Source organism: Microtus oregoni, unplaced genomic scaffold (assembly GCF_018167655.1).
Source record: "Microtus oregoni isolate MIOR12 unplaced genomic scaffold, Mior012 000052F_004, whole genome shotgun sequence".
NCBI lineage: Eukaryota > Metazoa > Chordata > Mammalia > Rodentia > Cricetidae > Microtus > Microtus oregoni.
In genome coordinates, this window is record NW_024543816.1 from 329,018 (window position 1) to 352,751 (window position 23,734).

Sequence of the window (23,734 nt, forward strand, 5' to 3'; positions counted from 1 at the left end):
AGCCCTTGGGAGGCTGAGGCAGAAGGATCACCACGAGTTCAAGACCAGCATGGCTTACATATGAGATGTCAGGATGGTATGGGCTACAAAGTGAGACTGTCTCAATAAAACAAAAGGCACTTGGTGCCGAGTCTGTCTCATAATGTGAACACAATTCCCTGAACCTACATGCTGAAAGCAGAGAACTGACTCCTATAAGTTGTCCTCTGACCTCCACACATTCATGTACCTCTCACACACACATAGAAATAAACCAATGTTAAAATATTTATTTACCAGAAACTGCTGTAATAGCTCTACTAATATTATATTACTTAATCCTTTTAACTCTGAGATAGCTACCACTAACATTTTAGCTCTACCTGCTTCTGAGGTGCATAGGGTTAAACAACCTCCCCAAGGTCACAGAGTTACAAAATGCCAAGGCAGATTTTTGATCAACACTATCAGATTCCACAACTCACACTTTCAGACACCATACAATACTGATTTTATTTCCTTTAAAGATATAAGTAGGGGCTAGAGGAATAGTTCAGTGGTTAAGAATGTGAAGAGTGCTTGACGCACAATCATAAGGACTGGAGCTAAGATCCCAGCACCCATGTAACAAGCAGGGTATCCTGCAAATGCCTGTAATTACAGCTCTGACAAATCTAACACCTTCTTCTGGTTTCTGTGTGCACGTACAAGCTTGCATACTGGCAGACACTACACACACACCTTAAAAATAAAACTACATGTGAATATTTTTAATTAATTAATTAATTATTATGTATACAATATTCTGTCTGTGTGTATGCCTGCCGGCCAGCAGAAAACACCAGACCCCATTACAGATGGTTGTGAGCCACCATGTGGTTACTGGGAATTGAACTCAGGACCTTTGGAAGAGCAGGTAATGCTCTTAACCTCTGAGCCATCTCTCCAGCCCCTGTGAATATTTTTTTAAAGACTGCCTTTTGGTCCAGCAATGGTGGTGCAAGCCTTTAATCCCAGCACTCGGGAGGCAGAGGCAGGCAGATCTCTGTGAGTTTGAGGCCAGCCTGGTCTACAAGAGCTAGTTCCAGGACAGGCTCCAAAGCTACAGAGAAACCCTATCTCAAAAAAAAAAAAAAAAAAACCCAAAGAAGAAGAAGATTGCCTTTCTCTTTCTCCCTATATGTATTTTCTGAAGGATCCGAAATTAGATTTCCAAAGAAGTATTACAGAAAAAATTAGCAATATGGATTTTTGGGATTAATGTAAGCTTCTGCAATCATTTGGCTATACAGTCCAGGGGATATTTCCAAGAGTTAAGCAACACTTGCTTATCTTATACTAATAAAGTACCTTTGAGTGTGTGATTGACAGTACAGTTATTAATTTAATTGATTCTTGGTATAAAAAAAGATTCTTCCCTTCCCCCTTCAAGATACATACCTTTCCAGTTAAAGTTGAGAGATCATCTCCACCAATAACTTTTATGTCACCTGTTGACTGGTCATTCTAAATTAAAAAAAAATCTGAATCATTTATAGGCATATTCTTGTGTACATACAAACTTCTCAAATTATCTTATGTAAACTACAAGATTTAAGAAGTTAGCTATCTAGTGGCCACAACATTATGGTATTCTAAATTAAATGAATTATAAGAATTAGGTTTCTAGAAATGAATGACTATGTAAATTGCACATATAGATTAGTAAAAATTAAAAATCCTAATTGACCATTACTGATTTTTGATGTTCTGAAGAGTCCTAAAAATAGAGTACATGCATTTCTGAGTGGGATATTATAGCTACTCATCATCAATCAGGCACTTCTCAGGTCACAAAGGACATTTTATTAGCATGGCAGGTGTCTGCTTCTGGTCCTCTAACATTCTTGTGAGTCACATAAGGAGTTGGTCTGGGTCACATCCAACCTTGAGGGTACCCCCTAAAAGTCCAGCCCATATCCAAGTCATCTTCAGAACTGAGAAACCAGGTATAAACTAGTCTGTTGTAACATACTTCTTAGGTTCTCACTTTCTGCTCTCATAGAAATTAGCAGAAACCCTTATAGGGGGTTCAAAGGAGAGCACTTAACACTCACTATAGCTGGTGAGAATAACTATAATTTGGATGTGCTGGAATCAAGACAAAAAACTGAATGAAAACAGATGAATAAAAGAGCCTGGCCTTGTTCTACTGGGACAGTAATGAGTACTATAAAGCTACAGCGATTACCTTGTGTCAACCAACACAGTGGTTGACAAAAAGTTAAAGGAACCAAGTAAAATCCAGAAACAGACCCAAAAACATATGACAATTTAGTATATGACAAAGATGGTATTTTGAGTCAGTAATTAAAAGATGAATTATTCAACAAATGTTGTTTGATCAATTACTTATTCATTTGAGAAAAAAATAAAGCATGATCCCTACCTCATGCCATACATAAAATAAATTCCAGATGGATTAAAATCTAAATGTAAAAAATAAAACTATAAGTGGAATGGAAGAAAATGTAGGAAGGTATTTTTCCTTGCATTCTTAGAAAGAGCAAAAAACTAGTTATGAACTCCAACTGAAAAGTTCTATAAAGAATCTTCCTTATTCATATTACACTTCAAAATAAGAACCCACCAAATGGGACTGAAGAGATTGCTCATCAGTTAAAAACACTTGCTGATCTTGCAATGGACCTGGGTTCAGTTCCCAGACCCCACATGGCAGCTCACAATTGCCTATTACTCCAGTTTCAGGTGATCTGATCCCCACTTCTAGCCTCAAAAGCATCAGGCATGCACATAGGGCACAAATACATACACTGGCATTCACACATACACATAAAGACAAATGCATCCTTTTTTAAAGTTTACGAAGTACTACTAGAGCCCAGAGGTAGTGGTGTACGCCTTTAATCCCAGCACTTGGAAGGCAGAGGCAAGCAGATCTCTATGAGTTTGAGGACAGCCTGGCCTACAGAGCAAGTTGTAGGGTAACCAGGACTGTTACACAGAGAAACCCTATCTCAAACAAACAAAAACCGGGAACTTCTGGAAAAATGTGATTCTAGTGTTCACCCATCTGTCCACATTTACAGAACTTACGCCCGGTAACACATTGAGGGGAAACAAATACTCAAGTTGCTGGTTGGATAACAGAAACCAATACAACATCTTTTGAAAAGAATATAGTAAATGCTTATTAAAATTGTAAACATGCACACCATTTTGGTATAACAAACCCATTTCCAAGAATCAATGTCACAAAAACATTCACAAGCATACAAAGGAACATGCTCACTATATCTGTTACTCATCAAAAAGAATCAACATGTATTTCAACAGGTAATTAACTAAATTAATGAAGTTAATGTATACACAATAATATTATGGAGCTATTAAAAAGAATCATCACAAAATCTAATATATACTTATATGGACCAATACTAACTAATAATACCAAGAAGCAGACCAATATGCTACCTTTGGGGGAGGGGGAGGGAAATGGGAGGCGGTGGCGGGGAAGAGACAGAAATCTTTAATAAATAAATAAATAACTATTTTTAAAGCTGGGTTTAATCCCAGTACTCAGGAGGCAGAGGCAGGTGGATCGCTGTGAGTTCAAGGCCAGCCTGGTCTACAAGAGCTAGTTCCAGGAAAGGCTCTCCAAAACTACAGAGAAACCCTGTCTTGAAAAACAAAACACAAAAACTATATTTATTCTATATTTAAAAGTATGTTGGGGCAGGTACTGATTATATACACGTGTGTGTAATCACAGCTCTACGGAAGCTGAAGCAGGATTGAGTTTGAAATCACTCTGGGATACCTAACAACAGGCTATCTCAAATTAACATTAAAAAAAGATAGTCAGTGGTGCCACTGCATACCTTTAATCCCAGCACTGGAGAGGCAAGTGGATCTCTGTGAGTTCAAGGCCAGCCTGGTCTAGAGTGAGTTCCAGGAAAACTAAGATTCCACAGAGGAAACTCTACCTCAAAAATGATTGCTCCCTTGGTAGAATGTTTGTCTAGCATGTGTAAAGGGACGTGAGAGAGAGAGAGGAATAAAATTAAAAGTGTACTATTAGTACACGCTGTAAACTAAATGTTTCGCTTTTTAATGTAATTTCGCATATTATTTCTCATATTAGTCTAGCCTGAAACCCAGAATTTCAAACACACAGAACTGATTAATGACAATAAGAAAAATAACTGTACAAAACCTGAAACTAATTTAGAGGGAATTATGCTGAGGTCTACATAGTAATAACAAGCTTTGGTAAATACTGACATCTTCTGTAGAAAAGTGGTATTACAGCTCAACACCAATTCCTTGGAGCTGTGATTATAGGGTCCAAGACACAGAATTCAAAGCACACAGAACACTGACATTCTAAGATTGTTCAATTTCCACGTGTTTCAGCTTATGTTTTCTTGAAACTTCTTTTCAAGGAAAAGAGCCCCCTTTTAAATGGGGCTAATAAAAAGGTTCATTTAATAGTTGTTATATGTGAGTGCCTATACTGTTTATAAATGCTATCCATGAATCAATTACCTGAGTTACAAAAACTATAGCAACCTCCCACTGTCTGGAACTCACTGTACTTAGAACTGGAACTTAGAGCCGCTCAGAGAGGCCTCATCTTTAACTATTATAGTAAATTCTATGGAGACATGACTGGAATGAATAAAAAGACAGTCCTCTCCAGATCTGCTCTATCTCCCTTCCCCTTTCGTACCACTTCATTAAACAGAAGTGCTCAAGGTATCCTTTATTCAGGTGTCACTGTTAGTAATCAAAACTTCCCAGAGGGGGCTGAAGAAGTGGCTGAAATCGGCTTCCAGAAGACCCAGCTTCAATTCCCAGCACCCACATGGCAGCTCTCAGATGTCTGTAACTCCAATTGTAGGAAGTCAGACACTCTCTACTGGCCTCTGTAGACTTCAGGCACACGTGTGGTGCACAGACATGTATGTAGGCAAAACACTCATACATATAGAAGTGTTTTAATTCCCAAAGAATCTAAGGGGTCTAAATACAGCCTTAACATTTGTTTCTACTTTGTCTATCTCTTAATTGGGATGACAGGAAAGAAGTTTTATTCCTAATTTTCCATCCCTATGATTTTTGAAAATCTTTAAGTAGCAACAAGAGCTTTAGAACATATTTGCTTATATACTTGAGGTCTTGGATTCATCCAACTTTCAAAATTACAAATTTAAAACAATACTTGTTTACTAACAACCCTTTCTCCCAAAATCTCATTATTTTTTCAACTATTTTAGTAGAATTGTATAAATTGAAATAAAACTCAAAATAGAAGAAACACATTTGTGTACTTATCAAATGTTTCATTTTCCTGAAGGTTACAGAGCACTGGAAACAGAAAATGTCACCAAATATGTAACACTGTATTTCACTGTTTTAAGATGCACATTCATTTTTAATACCTCTGAAAATGTAATTCATGGCATCATACAACTATAACTGGGGGTATTTTATTTTTCAGAAGCACAAAAAATATAGTGGTTTTAATTAGTGGACTTTTTCATTTAATGAAATAGATATTTGGAACCCCCAGGTTCTTTCTCACCTAGGTAGTTAAATAACATCTGGAATGACACTGATTATGTAAACTATAGTATTATGTATATACATGTATATATAGAGAAAACTCTTTAAAATACTCAAAATAAAAAGTGATGACAGGAGCTGGAGAGATGGTTCAACAGTTAAGAGTATGTACTATTCTTGCAGAGGGGCCAGGTTCAGTTCCCAGCACCCACATGGTGACTCACAAACATCTGAAACTCCACTTCCAGGGCATCTGATGTCTTCTGCTGGCCTCTACAGACATGAAGCACTTACACCGTGCACATACATACATTCAGGCAAAACACTCATAAAATAGAAATAAACCTTTTTTAAAAGTAGAATTTGGAATGGCTTAGTTCCTCTATAATTTTCTGCAGTTTTGTTTTAAAAATAAATATCTGGTGGGTGGTCCTTGGACTTCCCACAGGTCAGGGAACCATTATTGCTCTTCGGGCTGATGAGGGAGGGGGACTTAATCAGGGGAGGGGGAGGGAAATGGGAGGCGGTGGCAGGGAGGAGGCAGAAATCTTTAATAAATAAATAAATTTAAAATAAATAAATAAATAAAATTACAGATTAATGGACAGTCAAAAAAAATAAATAAAAATAAATATTTATTTTAGCCAGTCAATGGTAGTGCACACCTTTAATCCCAGCACTCAGAAGGTAGAGGAAGTTGGATCTCTGAGTTCAAGGCCAGCCATGTCTACATACTGAGTTCCAGGACAGCAAGAGCTTCATAGATTCTTGAAAAAAATAAATAAAAACAGAAAAAAATAAACTACACAATCAAAACTGTGAATGATGGAATTTACATGTAAAGATTACATTTATTTTGTTTTATCACACTGTAAATATTCTAAACCATTTCAGACTCTGACAAAGGTAAAGTGGCCCCAGGTCAGAAGTGGTTTCTGTTGTCTGAGAAAAATTGTTAACCTTACTTAATAATCAGACTTTGCTTCAAATAACTTAGGATTCCTCTCAAAGAAATTTAGTTCCAGAAAAATTATTTGCTACCAGCACATACAGTCAGGAAAACACCAAGTCTTCAGAGCAATTCTTTTAAAAAAAAAAAAAAATATGTGTATGGGTGTTTCGGCTGTATGCTTGTTTGTGCACCATGTGAGTGCCTAGTGCCCTTGGACACCAAAAAGGGGCCTCAGATCCCTGGGCCTGGAATTACAGACCACTATGAGCCACCATGGGGGTGCTAGGAATTGAACCTAGGTCCTCTGGAAGAAAAGTGCTTTTGACAATGAGCCACCTCACCAGTTCCATAATTCTCTTAAGACTTACTTATTTTTATTTATTTGTTTGTTTTTGTTTTTCAAGACAGGGCTTCTCTGTAGCTTTTGAGCCTGTCCTGGAACTAGCTCTTGTAGACCAGGCTGGCCTCGAACTCATAGAAATCTGCCTGCCTCTGCCTCCCAAGTGCTGGGATTAAAAGTGTGAGCCACCACCACCCGGCAAGACTTATTTTTTATTTTATCTGGAGGCTAGGACATCAGAACCTCTGGAACTGGAGCTACATAGTTGTGAGACATCTTCTGGTTGCTAGTAACTAAACCCCAGATCTCTCCACAAGTGTTTGTGACTTCTGAGTCACCTCTCCAGCTCTACTCAATAGTTATTCTTAAGAGGTTTTTTTTTTTTTTTGAAAAATATCAAAACACAGCCAGAGTGGTGATGTATGCTTGGACTCCCAGAACTTAGGAGGCTAAGACAGGACTGTTGAGCCACAGAGTTTGAGACTAGCCTGAGCAGTATTACAAATCAAACCAAAATCCAAGTCAAAATAAGACAGTAGAAAAATTGTCCAAAATAAGTTCATATCCCTCTTGGGTGACTATATAACAGGCAATATTCACCTCGATGTTGGTCATGAACTACAGTGGTTAGTATTCTGTGTTGTGATGTAAAGTATCAATGAATTAATAACAACAACAATAATCATGGCCTGAAGTGGCAGCACCTGATAGTAATCCCAGCTACTTGAGAAGCTGATGCAAGATGACTGAAATTTCAAGACCAGCCTATATAATGAGTTCAAGGACAGTCTAAGCAAGTTAGTGAGAAAGGATCTCAAACTAAAATTCTAAAAAATGACTGGGAGGAGGCTCAATTGTAGTCCTTACTGAGGTCCTGGGTTCCATCCCCAGCATAGAAAAATTAACAAACAAATAATAGTAATTCTACAATAACCAAGTGAGATGATTATGTAGTATAGTTTGCAGAACTTCAAAGAAAATACAGACAAAACTAAAATGGCCATATATTTTTAATTAATTATAGATTAAGTATACTTACAAAATAGCTCTTCAGTCTGATAAAGTCTACAGTCATAGGAATGGATCTATCACTATTTCTATTCAGTGCTTTAATGTAATCCAGCAAGTCAGCAAAGAATTTATAGCCCCCCTTCAGCACACAGAGGGCCACAATGTGATGGCCTCCCATCTCTTTCATGACATCTCGAGCCAGTCTTTCAGTCCTGCAAAAATAAAATAAGGAATTGAAAAGAAGATTCCAAATATTTATATTTTATAAAAAACACCTCTTAAGCATGACACATCCTTTGTTCCCATGAAGGGAATTCTTACTTCATAACACATTTTTTTTTAAATAAAGTTGGGAACTTCTTCCATATGCCAAAGGTAAAGTGGGGAAGTGTCACAGGATCCCTCTATGTAGCCCAGACTGGACTGTAACTCATAATCCTTGTCTCTACCTCCCTGTGCTGAGATTATAGATATATACCAACGCACACAGCTCAACCAAAATTAAAGCCAGGTACATTCTAGGCATGATGATACATGCCTATAATTCCAGCACTCTGAAGGCTGAGGCAGAAGGATTGCTATAAGTTAAAGAACATTCTGAACTGCAGAATAAGTACTAGGTTACTTAGGGCTACATAATAAGATCCTGTCTCAAAGGAAAGAAAAGAAAAAACAGGTATACTATTATATCTATCATAAAATTAAAAAATACAAATAAAAACAAGATATAATTTTCAAAGCTTACTAGATTGGTAAGTTTTGGTTAAATTGTATAAAATATTAGAAGATATTGTGAGGAAAAATGAACACATATACCTCTAGAAGTATAAAATGATATAACTTTCTAGAGGTTAATTTGACAGTATTAAAACATTCAATAAACATCTTTTCCTTGACCCAAAATTTCTACTTACCTTATGCTGAGCAAGTGCCAAAATGCGTATATAGGATATTTCCTCTAACATACTCTGCTAAGTGCAAAATAATGAAGATCTTAAGTGTTCACCAACAGTACAGAGTCAAACCAGTTATGATACATCCATGAATAGGATAGAGTATTGCCTTTAAAATAAATGTGGGGGAACTGGGAATGTAGCTTAGCTGGTAGAGTCCATGCCTAGTACACACAGGAGGTCCTAAATTCTGTTCTCAGAACTGTACAAACTGGATGGCATATCAGGAGCTGAAGCAGTAGGATCAGAAGTTCAGGTCACCCTCAGCTACACTAAGTGAGTCTGAAGTCAATCTAAGCTATTTGAGACCCTAGAAATAAAACATTTCATATAACATATAGGGCTGGGCATGGTGGCACACACCTTAATCTCCACACATGGGAGGCTGCCAGGGAGAACAGCTGAGTTGAGTCTGGGCTATACAGAAGTTTAAAGCCACACGGAGCTAAAGAGTGAGACCCTATCTCAAAGAGAAAATAGTTTATACACACACACACATGCTGTGAGATAATGCTCTTGTACACTGTAACGATTTATCATTCGTATTAGTTTAATAAAATGCTGATTGGCCAGTAGCCAGGCAGAAAGTATAGGTGGGGCAATCAGACTAGGAGAATTCTGGGAAGAGAAAAGGTAGAAGTGAGTCATAGCCAGATGCAGAAGTAGTAAGACAGAATGCCTTATTGAGAAAAGGTACCAAGCCATGTGCCTAAACTTAGACAAGAATTATGGGTTAATTTAAGTTGCAAGAACTAGTTAATAATAAGCCTGAGCTAATAGGCCAAACAGTTTATAATTAAGATAAAATAAGCCTCTATGTGTTTCTTTGGGACTGAATGGCTGCAGGACTGGGAAGGACAGAAACTCCCATCTACACATACATGAGATTTTAAAATAATTTTTAAAAGATAAAAGCATTTGATAGCTATAGATGTATCAATATCGAAATGTTCAAAAATTCAGTACTATATCATAGTATGTAACTTGTGTATGTATGTATACACTTTACATACAGTGATACAGTATATGTGCATTAGTAGTATCTAGGTAGGAAATGTGTATAGAAAGCTGACAGAACAGAATTATAATCTCATTTACACACAGACTAGAGGCTCTTCCCACCTCTCTTCAATGTTTACTGTACTCACTATGGATACCCACTATTTATGTCTCAAACTGGGTAATTAATTAATAAGACTTCCTGATGTTTTTCTTTTTATGAAAAGAACTTTAAAAATAGAAAATATTGGGGCTGAAGAGATAGTTCAGCAGTTAAGTGCACTTGCTGTTTTTGCAGAGGGCCTCAGTTCCCAGCACCCACACAGTGGCTCACAATAGTCTGTAACTCCAGTTCCAGGAGATCCATCACACTTTTCTAGCCTCCTGAAATGCATATCTTGCATATTAATGCATGAAGGCACTCACATATACAAATAAAATAACAACTATACATAGTGGACAATGAGGACTACTGAGAACTCAAGAACAATGGCAATGGGTTTCTGATCCTACTGCACGCACTGGCTTTGTGGGAGCCTAGGCAGTTTGGATGCTCAACTTACTAGACCTGGATGGAGGTAGGGGTTCCTTGGACTTCCCACAGGACAGGGAACCCTGATTGCTTTTCGGGCTGGGGGGGGGGACTTAATTGGGGGAGGGGAGGGAAATGGGAGGCAGTGGCGGGGAAGAGACAGAAATCTTTATTTATTAAATGGATTAAAAAAAATAAAAAAAAATAAAAAAAAAAACCTTTGTTCATCAATAAGTTGGCCTAGCTTACATTCAAGTATCAACTACTTAACAGTTGCTAAGTTAGAATTATTACAAGAAAAAAAAAACCCTTCATTTTAGGCTAGGGAGGTGGCTCAGTGAATAAGAGCACTTGTGCAAGCATCAGGACCTAAATTCAGATCGCCAGTACCCATATAAAAACCAGGTTAAGTAGCACCTGCTTGTAACTTTAGCACTAGGGGACAGAGACAGGCAAACAGGCAAAACCCTGAGTCTTGCTAGCAAGGCATGCTACCCAAATCAGCATGTCCCAGGTTCAGTGAGAGGCCAGGCGGTGGTGGCGCACGCCTTTAATCGCAGCACTTGGAAGGCAGAGGCAGGCGGATCTCTGTGAGTTCGAGACCAGCCTGGTCTACAAGAGCTAGTTCCAGGACAGGCTCCAAAACCACAGAGAAACCCTGTCTCAAAAAAAAACAAAAAACAAAAAAAAACCCAGGTTCAGTGAGAGAGACTGATTCAAGAGAAGAAGACAGAGAGCAACAGAGTACGACACCCATTGTCCTTCTCTTGCTTTCACATAAATACATACACTGTACATATACATCACATACATAATATACACACAGAGAGACCTAAAAAAACCCACAAAACTTCAATTAAGATCTTACCAACCTGTCCATAATCAGTCCATGAGGAATAAAGACCTTTTCCAAATCCTTGGCATAATGATTAGGTATACAAAATAAATCTAGGTCATAGCCTGGTTCATCATCACTAATCTGAAAAAGAAAGATAGCTGTTTCAAATCAGAGCATTACAAGATACCTACATTAAATTTAGAAAATATGCCTTAGTTCAGAGAACTGTACGTGTGAGACGGTATGAAGGGTAGTTAATCTTATATTTTTGTAATAAACTATAATTCTCTAACAAAACAATGATCTTATTGCTAAAGAGGGTCAAGAATGAGAAGCAAAACATGACAGAATTTTCCTTCAGGTCACAATAGAAAAAGATAAAAATTTAAAGAGGTATGACAAATGTGGTAAAAATATTTCAAACATAAAGACTAGTATATGCAGTTTCCACTCGATACATTTTGAGCATATTTGAACACTCTTTTGTGGGGGCATATTATGCATGTGCATATGTGTGTGGAGTCCAGAGATTGAAACTGGGTCTAAAACTTCGTTTGTTTTGAGACTGGGTGTCTCATTGAACTTGTTTAATCAAATTGGCTAGTCTAGCTGGTCAAGAAGCCCCAAGGATTCCCCCTGTCTCTGCCTCCCTGTTGCTGAAGTTATTAGAATGTGCTACTAATATCCAGGTGCTGGGGTTCCAAACTCAGGTCCTGAAGATGACATGGCAGGCACTTTATAGACTAAGCCACATCCCCAATACCCTAAAACATTTTTCAATTTAACACAGTATGTTCTAATAAGTTTAAATAAAATTTCATACAGAAAATGAAAACTGGTGTTAACCATCCAAATCCTAAGAGTACTTATCTTACAGTGGGCGAGGGGCATCACCCAAACACCAACTGCACCAACTGATCCTTTAAATATCCAAACTCCCATAGTATGTGATGGTTACAATTCACTAATAAGGTAATTATACAGAAGATACTCCAAAATAATTTTGAGTTGTATCATATTGGTTCTACTAGTATGCCCAGAACCCAGGACATAAAACATTTAATAACATTAATGATATGGTACCCTTGGTGGAAAAATTATTATAACAGTTTTATAAATATACATGTACCTATATACACAGAAAAAGTACAGCAGAATCATAAAAGCAGGGTAAATCTGTTGAATACACCTGTTCAGGACACCCAATACTTGGGAGCTGAGATAGAAGTTTCTGAGTTTGAGGCCAGCATGGTAAGTTCCAGGCCAGCTAGGGTCTACAAGGCAAAAAAACCCCTGTATCCTAAAAAGTATCCTAAAGCTGGGCAGTGATGGCGTACGCCTTTAATCGTAGCACTCGGGAGGCAGAGGCAGGTGGATCTCTGTGAGTTCGATGTTAGTCTGGTCTACAAAGAGCTAGTTCCTGCACAGGCACAGGCTCAAAAGCTACAGAAAAACCCTCTCTCAAAACACCAAAGAAATAAAATTAAATTTTTTTAAAAAGTACCCTGAAACTCCAAAATCATAAAAGCAACTATCTTTGACAGGGAGTATTACAGCGAGATGGAGGGTCTCATGGATCCCAAGGCTAACCTCAAACTCACTATGCAACCGACCTACATTTTCTTGAACCTTCTGCTTCTCCCGCCGACTACAAGCATATGCTATCACACCCAGTTTATGTATTAGATGTCAAACCCAGGCCTTCATGCATACCAGGCAAGCACTTTATCAACTAAGCTACATTACCAGTCCTCTTTACAGTGAAACCAACACCAAACAAAAAACCACGTCATACCAAAAACTACAGGAAACCTTTAACAAATCATAAATTAATCTAACAAACAAACTTATTCAGAGAAATAAGCTAGGAGGGAAGAATTACAACACTCATTCTTACATGATATTCAAACCCCATCTAAGAAGCTGGTAGTACCGGGAATGGTGTCATAGGAACTAGAGCATTAATCTGCACATGGTGGCACACACTTCTAAAGCCAGCACTCGGGAGACAACGGCAGGAGGATTATCACAAGTTAGAGGCAAAGGTGGCCTACATAGTGAACTCTTGCCACCCACCCAAAAAATCCTCCAAACCAAGAAGACGAAAAGAAAACCTGGTTGTATAAGCTCTGGCAGTTTTCAAGGAATACAGGTCAAATCATAACTAAAGCTCGTATCAGTTAATTCCTAGTTTCTCTTTCAGTTAACATTTTATTGGGTGGTTTGACAAGTGGTTTGACTTTGAAAGGAGTTAAAAATACATAAATTTACATTCTTTGTAAAATTCAGTTGCTATTGTTTTTGAGACAAAATCACAGTGTATAGGCTTATGCTGGTTTCAAACTCATAACCCTTCTCTCTACTTCCCAAGTGCTGGAACTATAAACACCAAGCTCAGAATTTAATTATATTTTGAAGTTTCTCCCAGAGGAAAAAAATTAAAGCTTGGGTAGTGTCTGTCTCTCTCTGTCTCTGTCTCTCTGTTTTCGGTCCCTAAAAATCTATTTTGAGTTCAATCTTTGGTAGAATTTTATTTATTTTCAGGTCTGCAGCATACTGAAGTAAATTTTGAATTATTCCTAAATATAAATGCATTTTTTTCATAAACGGAAAAAATGTTTAAAAAAACATAGCAATTTTTAAAAATTTACTTATTATGAATACAGTGTTCTGCCTGTATGTATGCCTGCACGCCAGAAGAGGGCACCAGATCTCATTATAGATGATTATGAGCCATGTGGTTGCTAGAAATTGAACTTAAGACCTCTGGAAGAACTGCCAATGTTCTTAACCTCTGAGCCATCTCTCCTGCTCCGGCAATGTCTAAAAGAATAGAAGAAGCTAATGTATCTCCTTAACATTCACTTAATACTTCACTGGAACACACTTACTAACAAAAATGGAAATTGGACATTTGTATTAAAAAGGATCATTCAAACCAGGTGGTAGTGGTGCACGCCTTTAATTCCAGCACTCCGGAGACAGAGGCAGGTGGATCTCGGTGAGTTTGAGGCCAGTCTGGTCTATAGAGTGAGTTCCAGGACAGGCTCCAAAGCTACAGAGAAACCCTGTTTCAAAGGAAAAAAAAAATGGATCATTCAAAGAGCATTTTACAAGAAAGCATTTTTGTAAGTTTAATAAAACATAATTTAGTTCATCTTTTGGGAAAGGATGACAGACTACTCAATTTTAACAGCTAATACAACAAACATTCCTTCCAGGCTCATCAGAACGGATGCATTATATAATCTGAAAAAATGAAGTTGGATCATTTCAAAGTACTTTAGAATCAAGATTAGAATATAATTACTTCTTTGAGGCATAATCACCCCATCCACCCATTCACTCTGTTTCTGGCATAAATTTTAACCATATCACACCCAGGATTCGTCAGACTACTGTTACAGGTTCTACAAGTAACCTAAGAACTTCAAGGTGTGTTTGGTTCAAAGACAAATTCAATGTGAACTTTGCCAAGTTCATCCCAGTTTTTTTTTTATGTGTTTAAGACAGGGTCTTGTTATATAACTCCAGCTGTCCTGGAACTAGATATATAGATCAGGCTGCCTCAAACTTGCTATAATCCTCCTGCCTCTGCTTCTTGAGTGCTGAGATTACAGGTGTACACCAACACACTCTACTCCTAGTCATGTATTCTAAGTATCCAAACAGATCAGCAGGAATTAGTCCAAAATAGGAATCTTATTTCTGTCAACATACCAAACTGGTTTCTAATCCAAAAGTTATGATGTCCAATAAAAAGATTTATATGTTAGAGAATTTTTATTTTGTTCTTTGAAAAGTAAAAATTTTGTTTTTGAGGATTTCAGATGGTCTCAGCTCTGTAGTAGTCCAGGCTAGTCTGAAGCTCACAGCATAGCACAAGCTACCTGCAAACCTAAGGCAATCTTCCTCAGCTTCTCAAATGATGGGGTTTACAGGTATGAGCCATCATATCCAGTTTATTAAAACCATATTGATACAATTTTTCCCCAAAAGGCAAAATTAAGTCTACGACCCCTATCATTTGAGATACTTTTGCGTGTTTGTATTCATGTGGGTGTATGCATATGTGAACACAGGTGCACGTATGTGGAGGCCACACCTAGTAATTTCTGTCCATTCTAGAAGTTTGGACATGTTGATTACTAGTTATAAAATTAAATGGTGTATCTATTATCTATTATTCTCACCTCCTCCCTTTCCTGTCTCATCACTACATAGCCTAAGTTGGCTTGGAACTCGTGGCAATCTTCCTGCATTTACCTTCCAAATACTAGGATTACAAGTGTGATCCACTACACCTGATTTATTATTATCCAAGTCTTCATTCACAATAGTTTTCTTTTTTGAGACAGTTGCATGAGCTCAGGCTGGCTTTGAACTCATTATGTAGCTGAGGATGACTGAATGCATCTTCCTGCCTTTGCCTCCCAAGTGCTGTTATTACAAGCCTTCACAACCATACTCAGCACACATAGTTCATTTTAGGACTCAAGAACAATGGGTTTTTTTTTAATACAAAGAGACTTAAACAATCCTTGGTGTTCCAAAGGTCATATTAGCTGGGGTTCATTTCCTTTTCATTTTTTTTGGTCATGTATCCATGTAACAAGAAATTTCATGTGTAAACCCCAAGAATTTTCATGTGATTGCCATTTTTTTTTTTTTAAATATTTATTTATTTATTTATTAAGTATACAATATTCTGTCTGTGTGTATGTCTGCAGGCCAGAAGAGGGCACCAGACCTCTTTACAGATGGTTGTGAGCCACCATGTGGTTGCCGGGAATTGAACTCAGGACCTTTGGAAGAGCAGGCAATGCTCTTAACCACTGAGCCATCTCTCCAGCCCCCAGCCATTTTTATAAATGTGTACATAATAGGGATTTTGTGGTGGCCATGGTAGCATTTACCTATATTCAGCATTCAGAAGACTGAATCAGAAGTGTCCCAGGTTTGAGGCCAGCCTTGCCTACATAGTGAGACATTAGCTTAATTTAAATATATTAAAATTCTCCAAAAACATTAAAGCAGATATGTTATCCTCTTGAGAAAATTTATATTATCTCTGGCTATGATTAAACCACTATTATAGTATATTGCTAAGATATTCCTAAATGTGAAAACTTAAACTAGTACTATGCTGGTCTTCCAATTTTTTTTATCAATCCTACAAATACATATGTTGTTTCTTTTCCTTCCAAGGGTTAAAGCTATAAGAAATTTAAAATAAGGAAGTGGACTGACTATTCAGCTCAGTGATATGGGATTCCCCTCTGTATGCTATGAATATGTTTTATTAACATTGGTTAATAAAGAAGTTGCTCTGGCCTATGGTATGGCAGAATAGAGCTAGGCAGGGAAACTAAACTGAACACAGAGAAAAAGAAGTTAGAATCTGGCAGATGCCATGTAGCTGCTGAAGGAGAAAGATGCCTGAACCTTAGGCCACAGTCTCATGGTGATACACAGACTAATAGAAATGGGTTAATTTAAGATGTAAGAGCTAGGTAGAAATACACCTGAGTCAATGGCCAAACAGTGTTGTAATTAATATAGTTTTTGTGTGATTATTTAGGTCTGGGTGGCCAGGAAATAAAAGCGGTCTCCATTTACAGCCCAAGAATATATTATAACCACTCTAGGCAAATAGGTCTTGTAACTACTATATCTGTAAGGACATGAATTAATATCATAATTTTTCATTTTACTAATGTGCATGGTAAAATAATAGGTATGTTCACTCTGGATAAAAAAAAAAAAATGAAGGGGGCTGGAGAAATGGCTCAGTGGTTAAGAGCACCAGCTGCTCTTCCAGAGGTTCTGAGTTCAATTCCCAGCAACCACATGGTGGCTCACAACCATCTGTAATGAGATCTGGCACCCTCTGGCGTGTGGACATACATGGAGGCAGAATGTTGTATGCATAATAAATAAATAATTTTTAAAAAAAATGAAGGTAGTTTCACATCAATCTGAAATATCTGAATTCATATTAGCAGATTATTAAAAAGTTAATAATTTGGCAGTCCCAACAGGAAAGTAACAATTGAGTCTCAATATTACTATTATTTGGTAGTAATTAACACTTTTACATGCTCTATAAATGTTAGTGAATCCACATATGAACAAATGCATTTTAGTTCCCCTTTTACTATAGGGGAAAAGAATGCCACGGAACATTGACTAATTAATTATGGAAAAATAACTTAAGTGGAAAATTAAAGCCTTGGCAACAAAGCCAGATCCCATCTCTTCAAAAATAGTATTTAAGGGCTGCTGAGATGGCATGGTGGATAAAAGCACTTGCTGCCAAACTTGATCTGAGTTTGATCCTCAGGATTCATATGATGGAGGTAAAGAATCAACAAGTTGTCCTCTGACCTCCACACACAGTGGCAAAAGCACAAGTGTGCGTGCTTGCACACACACATACAGACGCAAACACACATGTAAATAAAAAATTAAAATCTTTAAAAACCACAAGTGTGGTAATGCATGCCCTTTAATCCCAGCACTTTGAAGGCAGAGGAAGCTGACTTTCCATTGCGGCTGAAGCCAGCCTTATCTACATAGTTTCTGGATAGCCAGGGCTAAATAATGACATGCTGTCTCAAAAATTAAAAAAAATAATAATAATAAAAATAAGAACTATAAGAGCTAGGCATGGCAGTATATATCTATAATCCCAGCACTCAGAAGAGTAAAGCAGGAGGATTCCAAGTTTAAGAAATTTCTCTGGGTGGGGGCTGGAGAGATGGCTCAGAGGTTAAGAGCACTGACTGTTCTTCCAAAGGTCCTGAGTTCAATTCCCAGCAACCATATGGTGGCTCACAACCATCTGTAATGGGGTCTGGTGCCCTCTTCTGGCCTGCAGACATACATGGAAGGAATGTTGTATACATAATAAATAAATAAATACTAAAAAAAAGAAATTTCTCTGGGTATCACCCCTAGACAAAGAACTACAGGCAACTAGTAACTGCTGGGAAAATTGGCTGCTCCCAGAGAAGAGCCCCCTTATTGGTTGTTTATTGCCAAGCAATCAATCTTGTAACCATTTACACACGAACAAGAATATATATGTATGCATATGAATACATACATATATGCATATAACAATAAAAAAAGAGGCTATCAACTTGAGAGTGGGAGCATTGGAGGGATCCTAGGGAGGGTAATGAGAGGGGCTGGAGGGAGAAAAAGAGGAAAGTGATATAATTCTATTTCAATTTTTGAAAAGTAGAAATTTGCCAAGTGTAGTGACACATGACACACCTTTAATCCCAGCACTTGGGAGGCAGAGGCAGGCAGATCTCTGAGTTCAAGGCCAACCTGGCCTACAGAGTGAGTTCCAGGACAGGAAGGGCTATGTAGAGAGAGACCCTGTCTCAAAAGACAAAATAAAAGTGAAAACTTTAAAAAACAGATGGAAATTAAGAAACCTGTAAAGTGTCTGAATTATCAACTCTGCACAAAAATAAAGAAAATGAAAATTCAATTAATGACAGTCATTATAATAATAAAACAAATTAGCTGATTTTTCCCCTCTTACATCTAAAAAAGTTCAAAATAAAAAAGTAAAATGAAAACAACAAGAGCTGGGCAAGGCAGTACATACCTATAATCCCAACACTTAAAGAGACTAAGCCAGGAGGATTCCAAGTTTGAGATCAGCCTGGCCTATGTAAAGAAAATCTGTCTCAAACTAAAATAAACCAACTGCCCAATAAAGACACCCTGCCCAAAGCAACAATAATAAAACTGTAGACATCTTTTTTTCTGATATAACTAGTTCTTTTCCTGTTATAATAACTGGGATACAAAATAATTAAGATAGATATATAGGTAAACACAGCATAAAATTTACAGAAAGAAACCTCTAAGAGGAACTGTTCCCATTTTTTGGTGATCATAAATAGTTAATTTTGGTCTTACTTATAAATGAATGTTATTTTAAATACTGTTGATAACAATAAAATGGTGACAGGCAAAAAAAAAAAAAAACCCACAGCACTTTAACCAATTCTGAGGAAAAAAACAGGCTGGAGAGATGGCTCAGTGTTTAAGTGTAATTGTTGCTCTTGCAGAGGACCTGAATTTGGTTCCCAGCACCCACATGAAGGCTCACAATCGTTCTCTAACTCTAGTTCTAGGGGGATCAAATGCCCTCTTCTGACCTCCACAGGCATGCTAATCATGCACATTCATACATACAGGCAAAACATCCATACACATAAAACAGAAATAAATCCTAACAAATGAAAAAAGTAGTGGGTAGATAAAGGTATAGCTCAGTAGTAAAGCATAAGCTTAATACATGTTAGACCCTGAGTAAGATCACCAAGGAGTTAGATATTTCTCTCTTCCTCTCTCAGTAGCATACCAGGCATGGTGGAATATGTCTATCTCAAATCCCCACACTCAGGAGGCTAAGTAGGAAGACTGGGAGTTGGGAGACCAGCCTATAACTGCATACAAAGTCTCTATCTCAAAAAAAAAAAAAAAAACACTTTGCCGGGCAGTGGTGGCGCACGCCTTTAATCCCAGCACTCGGGAGGCAGAGGCAGGCGGATCTCTGGGAGTTCGAGGCCAGCCTGGTCTATAAGAGCTAGTTCCAGGATAGGCTCCAAAGCTACAGAGAAACCCTGTCTCGAAAAAACAAAAAAAAAAAAACAAAACAAAACAAAAAAAAAACCCCTTTAAGCCAGTGTGGTGGGTCATGACTGTAATTTTAGAACATGGAAGACTATATAGCAGGAGGATTATGTTAGCTTATTTAGCCAGCCTGGGCAACATAGTGAATTCCAGGCCACTTTTTAAGCTACATAGTGAGCCTTTGTCTCAAAAAACATCAATAAAAAAATCATTTAGCAAGGTAAAAGTTCAGTTAGTATAGCATACTTTTATCTGAACCATTTTGATATTCAAAGATATGATATATGAAACACACCTGATGTTTCATATATTAGTTTGCAAAAGGCCAGATGCTTTTTCTAGCAGATAGTTCCAAGCCCATCTAGAGGCCAATTGCATGAAGGGCATCTAGCATATGGTTACTTCTTCGTCTCCCTGTGTCACCACAGTCATGTTAGTCTACACGACAGGTCACATATTACACAACTTTAGGGTATTGACATTAGATAAAATCTGCAAAAACATTTGTCAATGCCTAAGACAGAGAAAGTATTTAATAATATTTATTCAATCTACTACAACTCCTAACTTAAATTTACTGGTTAAGGATAGAATCTGGGGCCAGAAAAAAGGAAATATGAAAGTAAAAAAGAAGTAGCACTGAATGATTTAAGCAAATTGCTTAACTCCTCCGTGTAATACTTTTAAAGATTACATCAGGTACGGTTGGAGGATGGCTCAGCAGTTAAGGGCACTTATTGCTCTTCCAGAGGACCCAGGTTCGATTCCCAGCACCCTTATGGCAATTCACAATCATCTTGTAATGCCAGTTCTCGAGGATCTGATGACCTCTCCTGGACTCCACAGGCACAGGACAAGCACATGCTGTACACGCAGGCAAAACAGACATATACAGAAAAAAATTAGAAATTAAGAAAAATCAAGTCTGTTAAAGGGCTTAGAATAGCAACTAGCACATAGTAAGCACGATTTAAATGTTTGTTGTTATTCCTAACATGCAGACAATTTAGGGGAAGGAAACTTAAAAAAAAAGGAACAGGAATTTACAAACTAAAAATATAGTGAATTTCTTGATGTTCAAACAAAACGAAGAATAGTCACTCCTAACAGTAAAAACTAATTAACTCTACACTGAATAAATACCATATCTCAAAACTTAAAAGCATCTGTAGAACTCCTCAGTAAGTGAATAAAAGTAACAGTAAAAACTAATTAACTCTACACTGAATAAATACCATATCTCAAAACTTAAAAGCATCTGTAGAACTCCTCAGTAAGTGAATAAAAGTAAGGGCCATTTGTTGAGCATCTACTAGATCTTATGGTGGTACTTACTTACATAGGCTCCAGAGACAGAGCTAGGTTTGATGCAGAGCTCCACCTTCTAAAATTTATCCTTGCTTTTGGTGCTGACCTGAACCAGGGCTTAGTACTTAATTGGGGGGGCTCTCTTCCCCCTCTTAATAACTGTATGACTTATGTCTGATAATGGGAACATACCGTTGTTACAGGGTTATTACAAAAATTAATTAGGATTATCAATGTAAACACAATGATGGCTATTATTGCTATTCCCACCTAGGGACTGTGAAACCGTTATTTATTTGCATAAATTGTCTTACAGTCCTTGCAACATCACCAGCAGCCAGCACCAGATGATGGCACATGCTTGCCTGTAAACCACACACTGAGGTAGAAGCAAGAAGATGGCTGTAAGTTCAAGGCCTGGTTTACTTAAGGGCATCAAGGGCTACGCAGCAAGAAAAAGGAAAGCTTGAGCCTAGTTGAAGATTCTGAAAGTCACACACAACATATTCCAAACCAGCAGGATTCCGGGTCATTAAGAACACAGTGTTTTTGCCTTAAGTCACAAGGCCTAACACGATTATGAGACAGCATTTTTTAGGGCTCAAATGGTTATTAATTCACTGAACAAACTACTAATGAAAACTTTCCCACAACCCAGGCATTGTGCTATGTGTTAAAGCTACAGTGGTGATTCCTGCCCTTATAAAGGACCTTATAAAGGACCAGCAACCCACCTAGCAGGTTCAATTCCTAGCATGGAAAAAAGAAAAGAAAAATCCAGCAGGGCACAGTGGTGCAGTACTTGGGAGGCAAGAGTCAGGACTGTCACAAGTTCAAGCTCAGCCTGGGGGTTTGTACTACCAATTCCAGACCAGCCAGAGCTCCGTAGTAAGACCCTTCCTGAAAACATCAAAATAAACAATTTGTGTAAGTGGGAGAGACAATCAACAAGTAACCAGGTAACGCTAAATCTACAACATTGACATAAAGAAAGCAGGATGTGGCATTTAACTAGTAGCGGGGGCAATACTCACAATAAAAGCAGGCTAAGGTATTTAATCGGAGGCAGTAGCTTTAAGTTACTTTAGCAAACAAGGCAGTGGAGCGGGGTTGGGGGGGCAGCTTGGTGGGTTAAAAAACCGGAACCAATGAGCGATGAGGTAAGATATCAGAGGCTGACTGTGGAAAAAAGCATCTCCTTGAGCCTAACAACTAAATCCATATATTTTTTCAAATTCCACACCGCATCAAGGGCATCAAGTCAAATGTATCTAAATCCAATATGGGTCGTGGGAAAAATGAGCCGCCTTTTCGCCAGTCTCTGCAGGTGGAAAATGAGCGTGATTTTTCACTACCAGGGCCGCAGCGCGGATCCACTGGAGCAATTGCGCATTCCATAAAAATGAATTATGACATACGCAGAATTAGAGGCAAAGCCCAGGCCCGAACATGCCCTCCCATGCTGTTGTCTTGGATGCCGGAGCACCGGTGCTCCGAAACGCTCCCCAGCCGCCAAGCCCCAAACTTCCAGGTCTCTCCTGAGAAAGCTCCCCTGCCCTCCCCACGCCGAATCATTCTCGAAGTAGCTGTCCGCCTCGTGCCCTCTGGCCACACATGTCAAGCCCAACGCCATTTCCACCTTCCTGGCCCACACGCAGTCAGCCCTCTCGGGGGGCTCACTGGAGGGGCGGCCCACCCCTGAACCCCGCCATTCCGTGCAGCCCACCGCCCTCTAGGGACCTCCGGGAAGATTCCGGGAACCTGTGCCCGCCCCCGCCCCCGGGCTTCCCCTCGGCCCCAACACCCACAGCCGGCCTGGGCGCCTCAGGGCCCCCGAGCGGCCGGCTTCACAAGGCCGCGTGGGCCTGGCTGGGCCGGCTCTGCTGAAGCGTCCCGGGACTCACCACGACGCTGGGACTGCGGGTCGCCATGACGGAATCGGTCATCTCGCCCGAGCAAAAAGCAGTCTGAAGAGGAAGCCAGCGGAGGAGGCGCTACGGCACGGGAAAGCCCTGAGGTAAGCCCAACGCTCTAGCCCGCCAAGGGAACCGCTTAGGAACGCCGCCGCCGAGGCTCCGCCCCCTTCGGCCCGCCCAGGCCCCGCCCCCAGCGGCGCTGCTAGGCGTTTCTCCTGCGCTCCTCCACAAGCGGCTACTGGTGGCTGTTTTGGCCAGGTGGCCGTGGGAATTTTCTTCTGGAAAATTCCGAGGCTGGTCATACCGCAGCCTCCAGCCCGCTTCCAGTAGCCCAGAAGACTTCCAAATAATCAAACCTACCTCAGTCCGCATGTTTCCCTCCTCATGACCCTTAAACTGATGGACCCCTCTTCAGGTTCCATTCACCACGTGGTTCCCCGAGCCAGGCGTCCCCTTCCCAAGACCTACGTGGTGACTGGCTTCCATTTTCCTGATTTAGGACCAGTTCTTTCAAAAACTTCTTACTTAGTTTTAAGAACTGAGACCTACAACCCTACAATTGCCAGATCAGGGTACAAATCCAAGAGGAAAAACTGCTTTGTAACCTTGTAAAATGGACCCCAAACTGCTTTTTGCCTTTACATAAAATGAACATTTTTAAGCTGGGTATGATAACA

General features: G+C 38.9%; 1 protein-coding gene across 1 annotated transcript in view; it reads right to left on the bottom strand.

Moving 5' to 3' along the window:
* The window catches only part of LOC121437399 (hypoxanthine-guanine phosphoribosyltransferase), a 36,915-nt gene extending 13,687 nt beyond the window's left edge, over nt 1-23,228 (bottom strand). Inside the window, exons 1-4 of the mRNA XM_041637280.1 lie at nt 23,046-23,228; nt 11,207-11,313; nt 7,879-8,062; nt 1,420-1,485 (exon numbers count right to left, since the gene is read on the bottom strand). Coding sequence (XP_041493214.1) covers nt 1,420-1,485; nt 7,879-8,062; nt 11,207-11,313; nt 23,046-23,087 — 399 coding nt within the window. The 5' untranslated portion in view covers nt 23,088-23,228. The remainder of the gene's footprint in view (nt 1-1,419; nt 1,486-7,878; nt 8,063-11,206; nt 11,314-23,045) is intronic.
* Between the last annotated feature and the right edge of the window lie 506 nt (nt 23,229-23,734).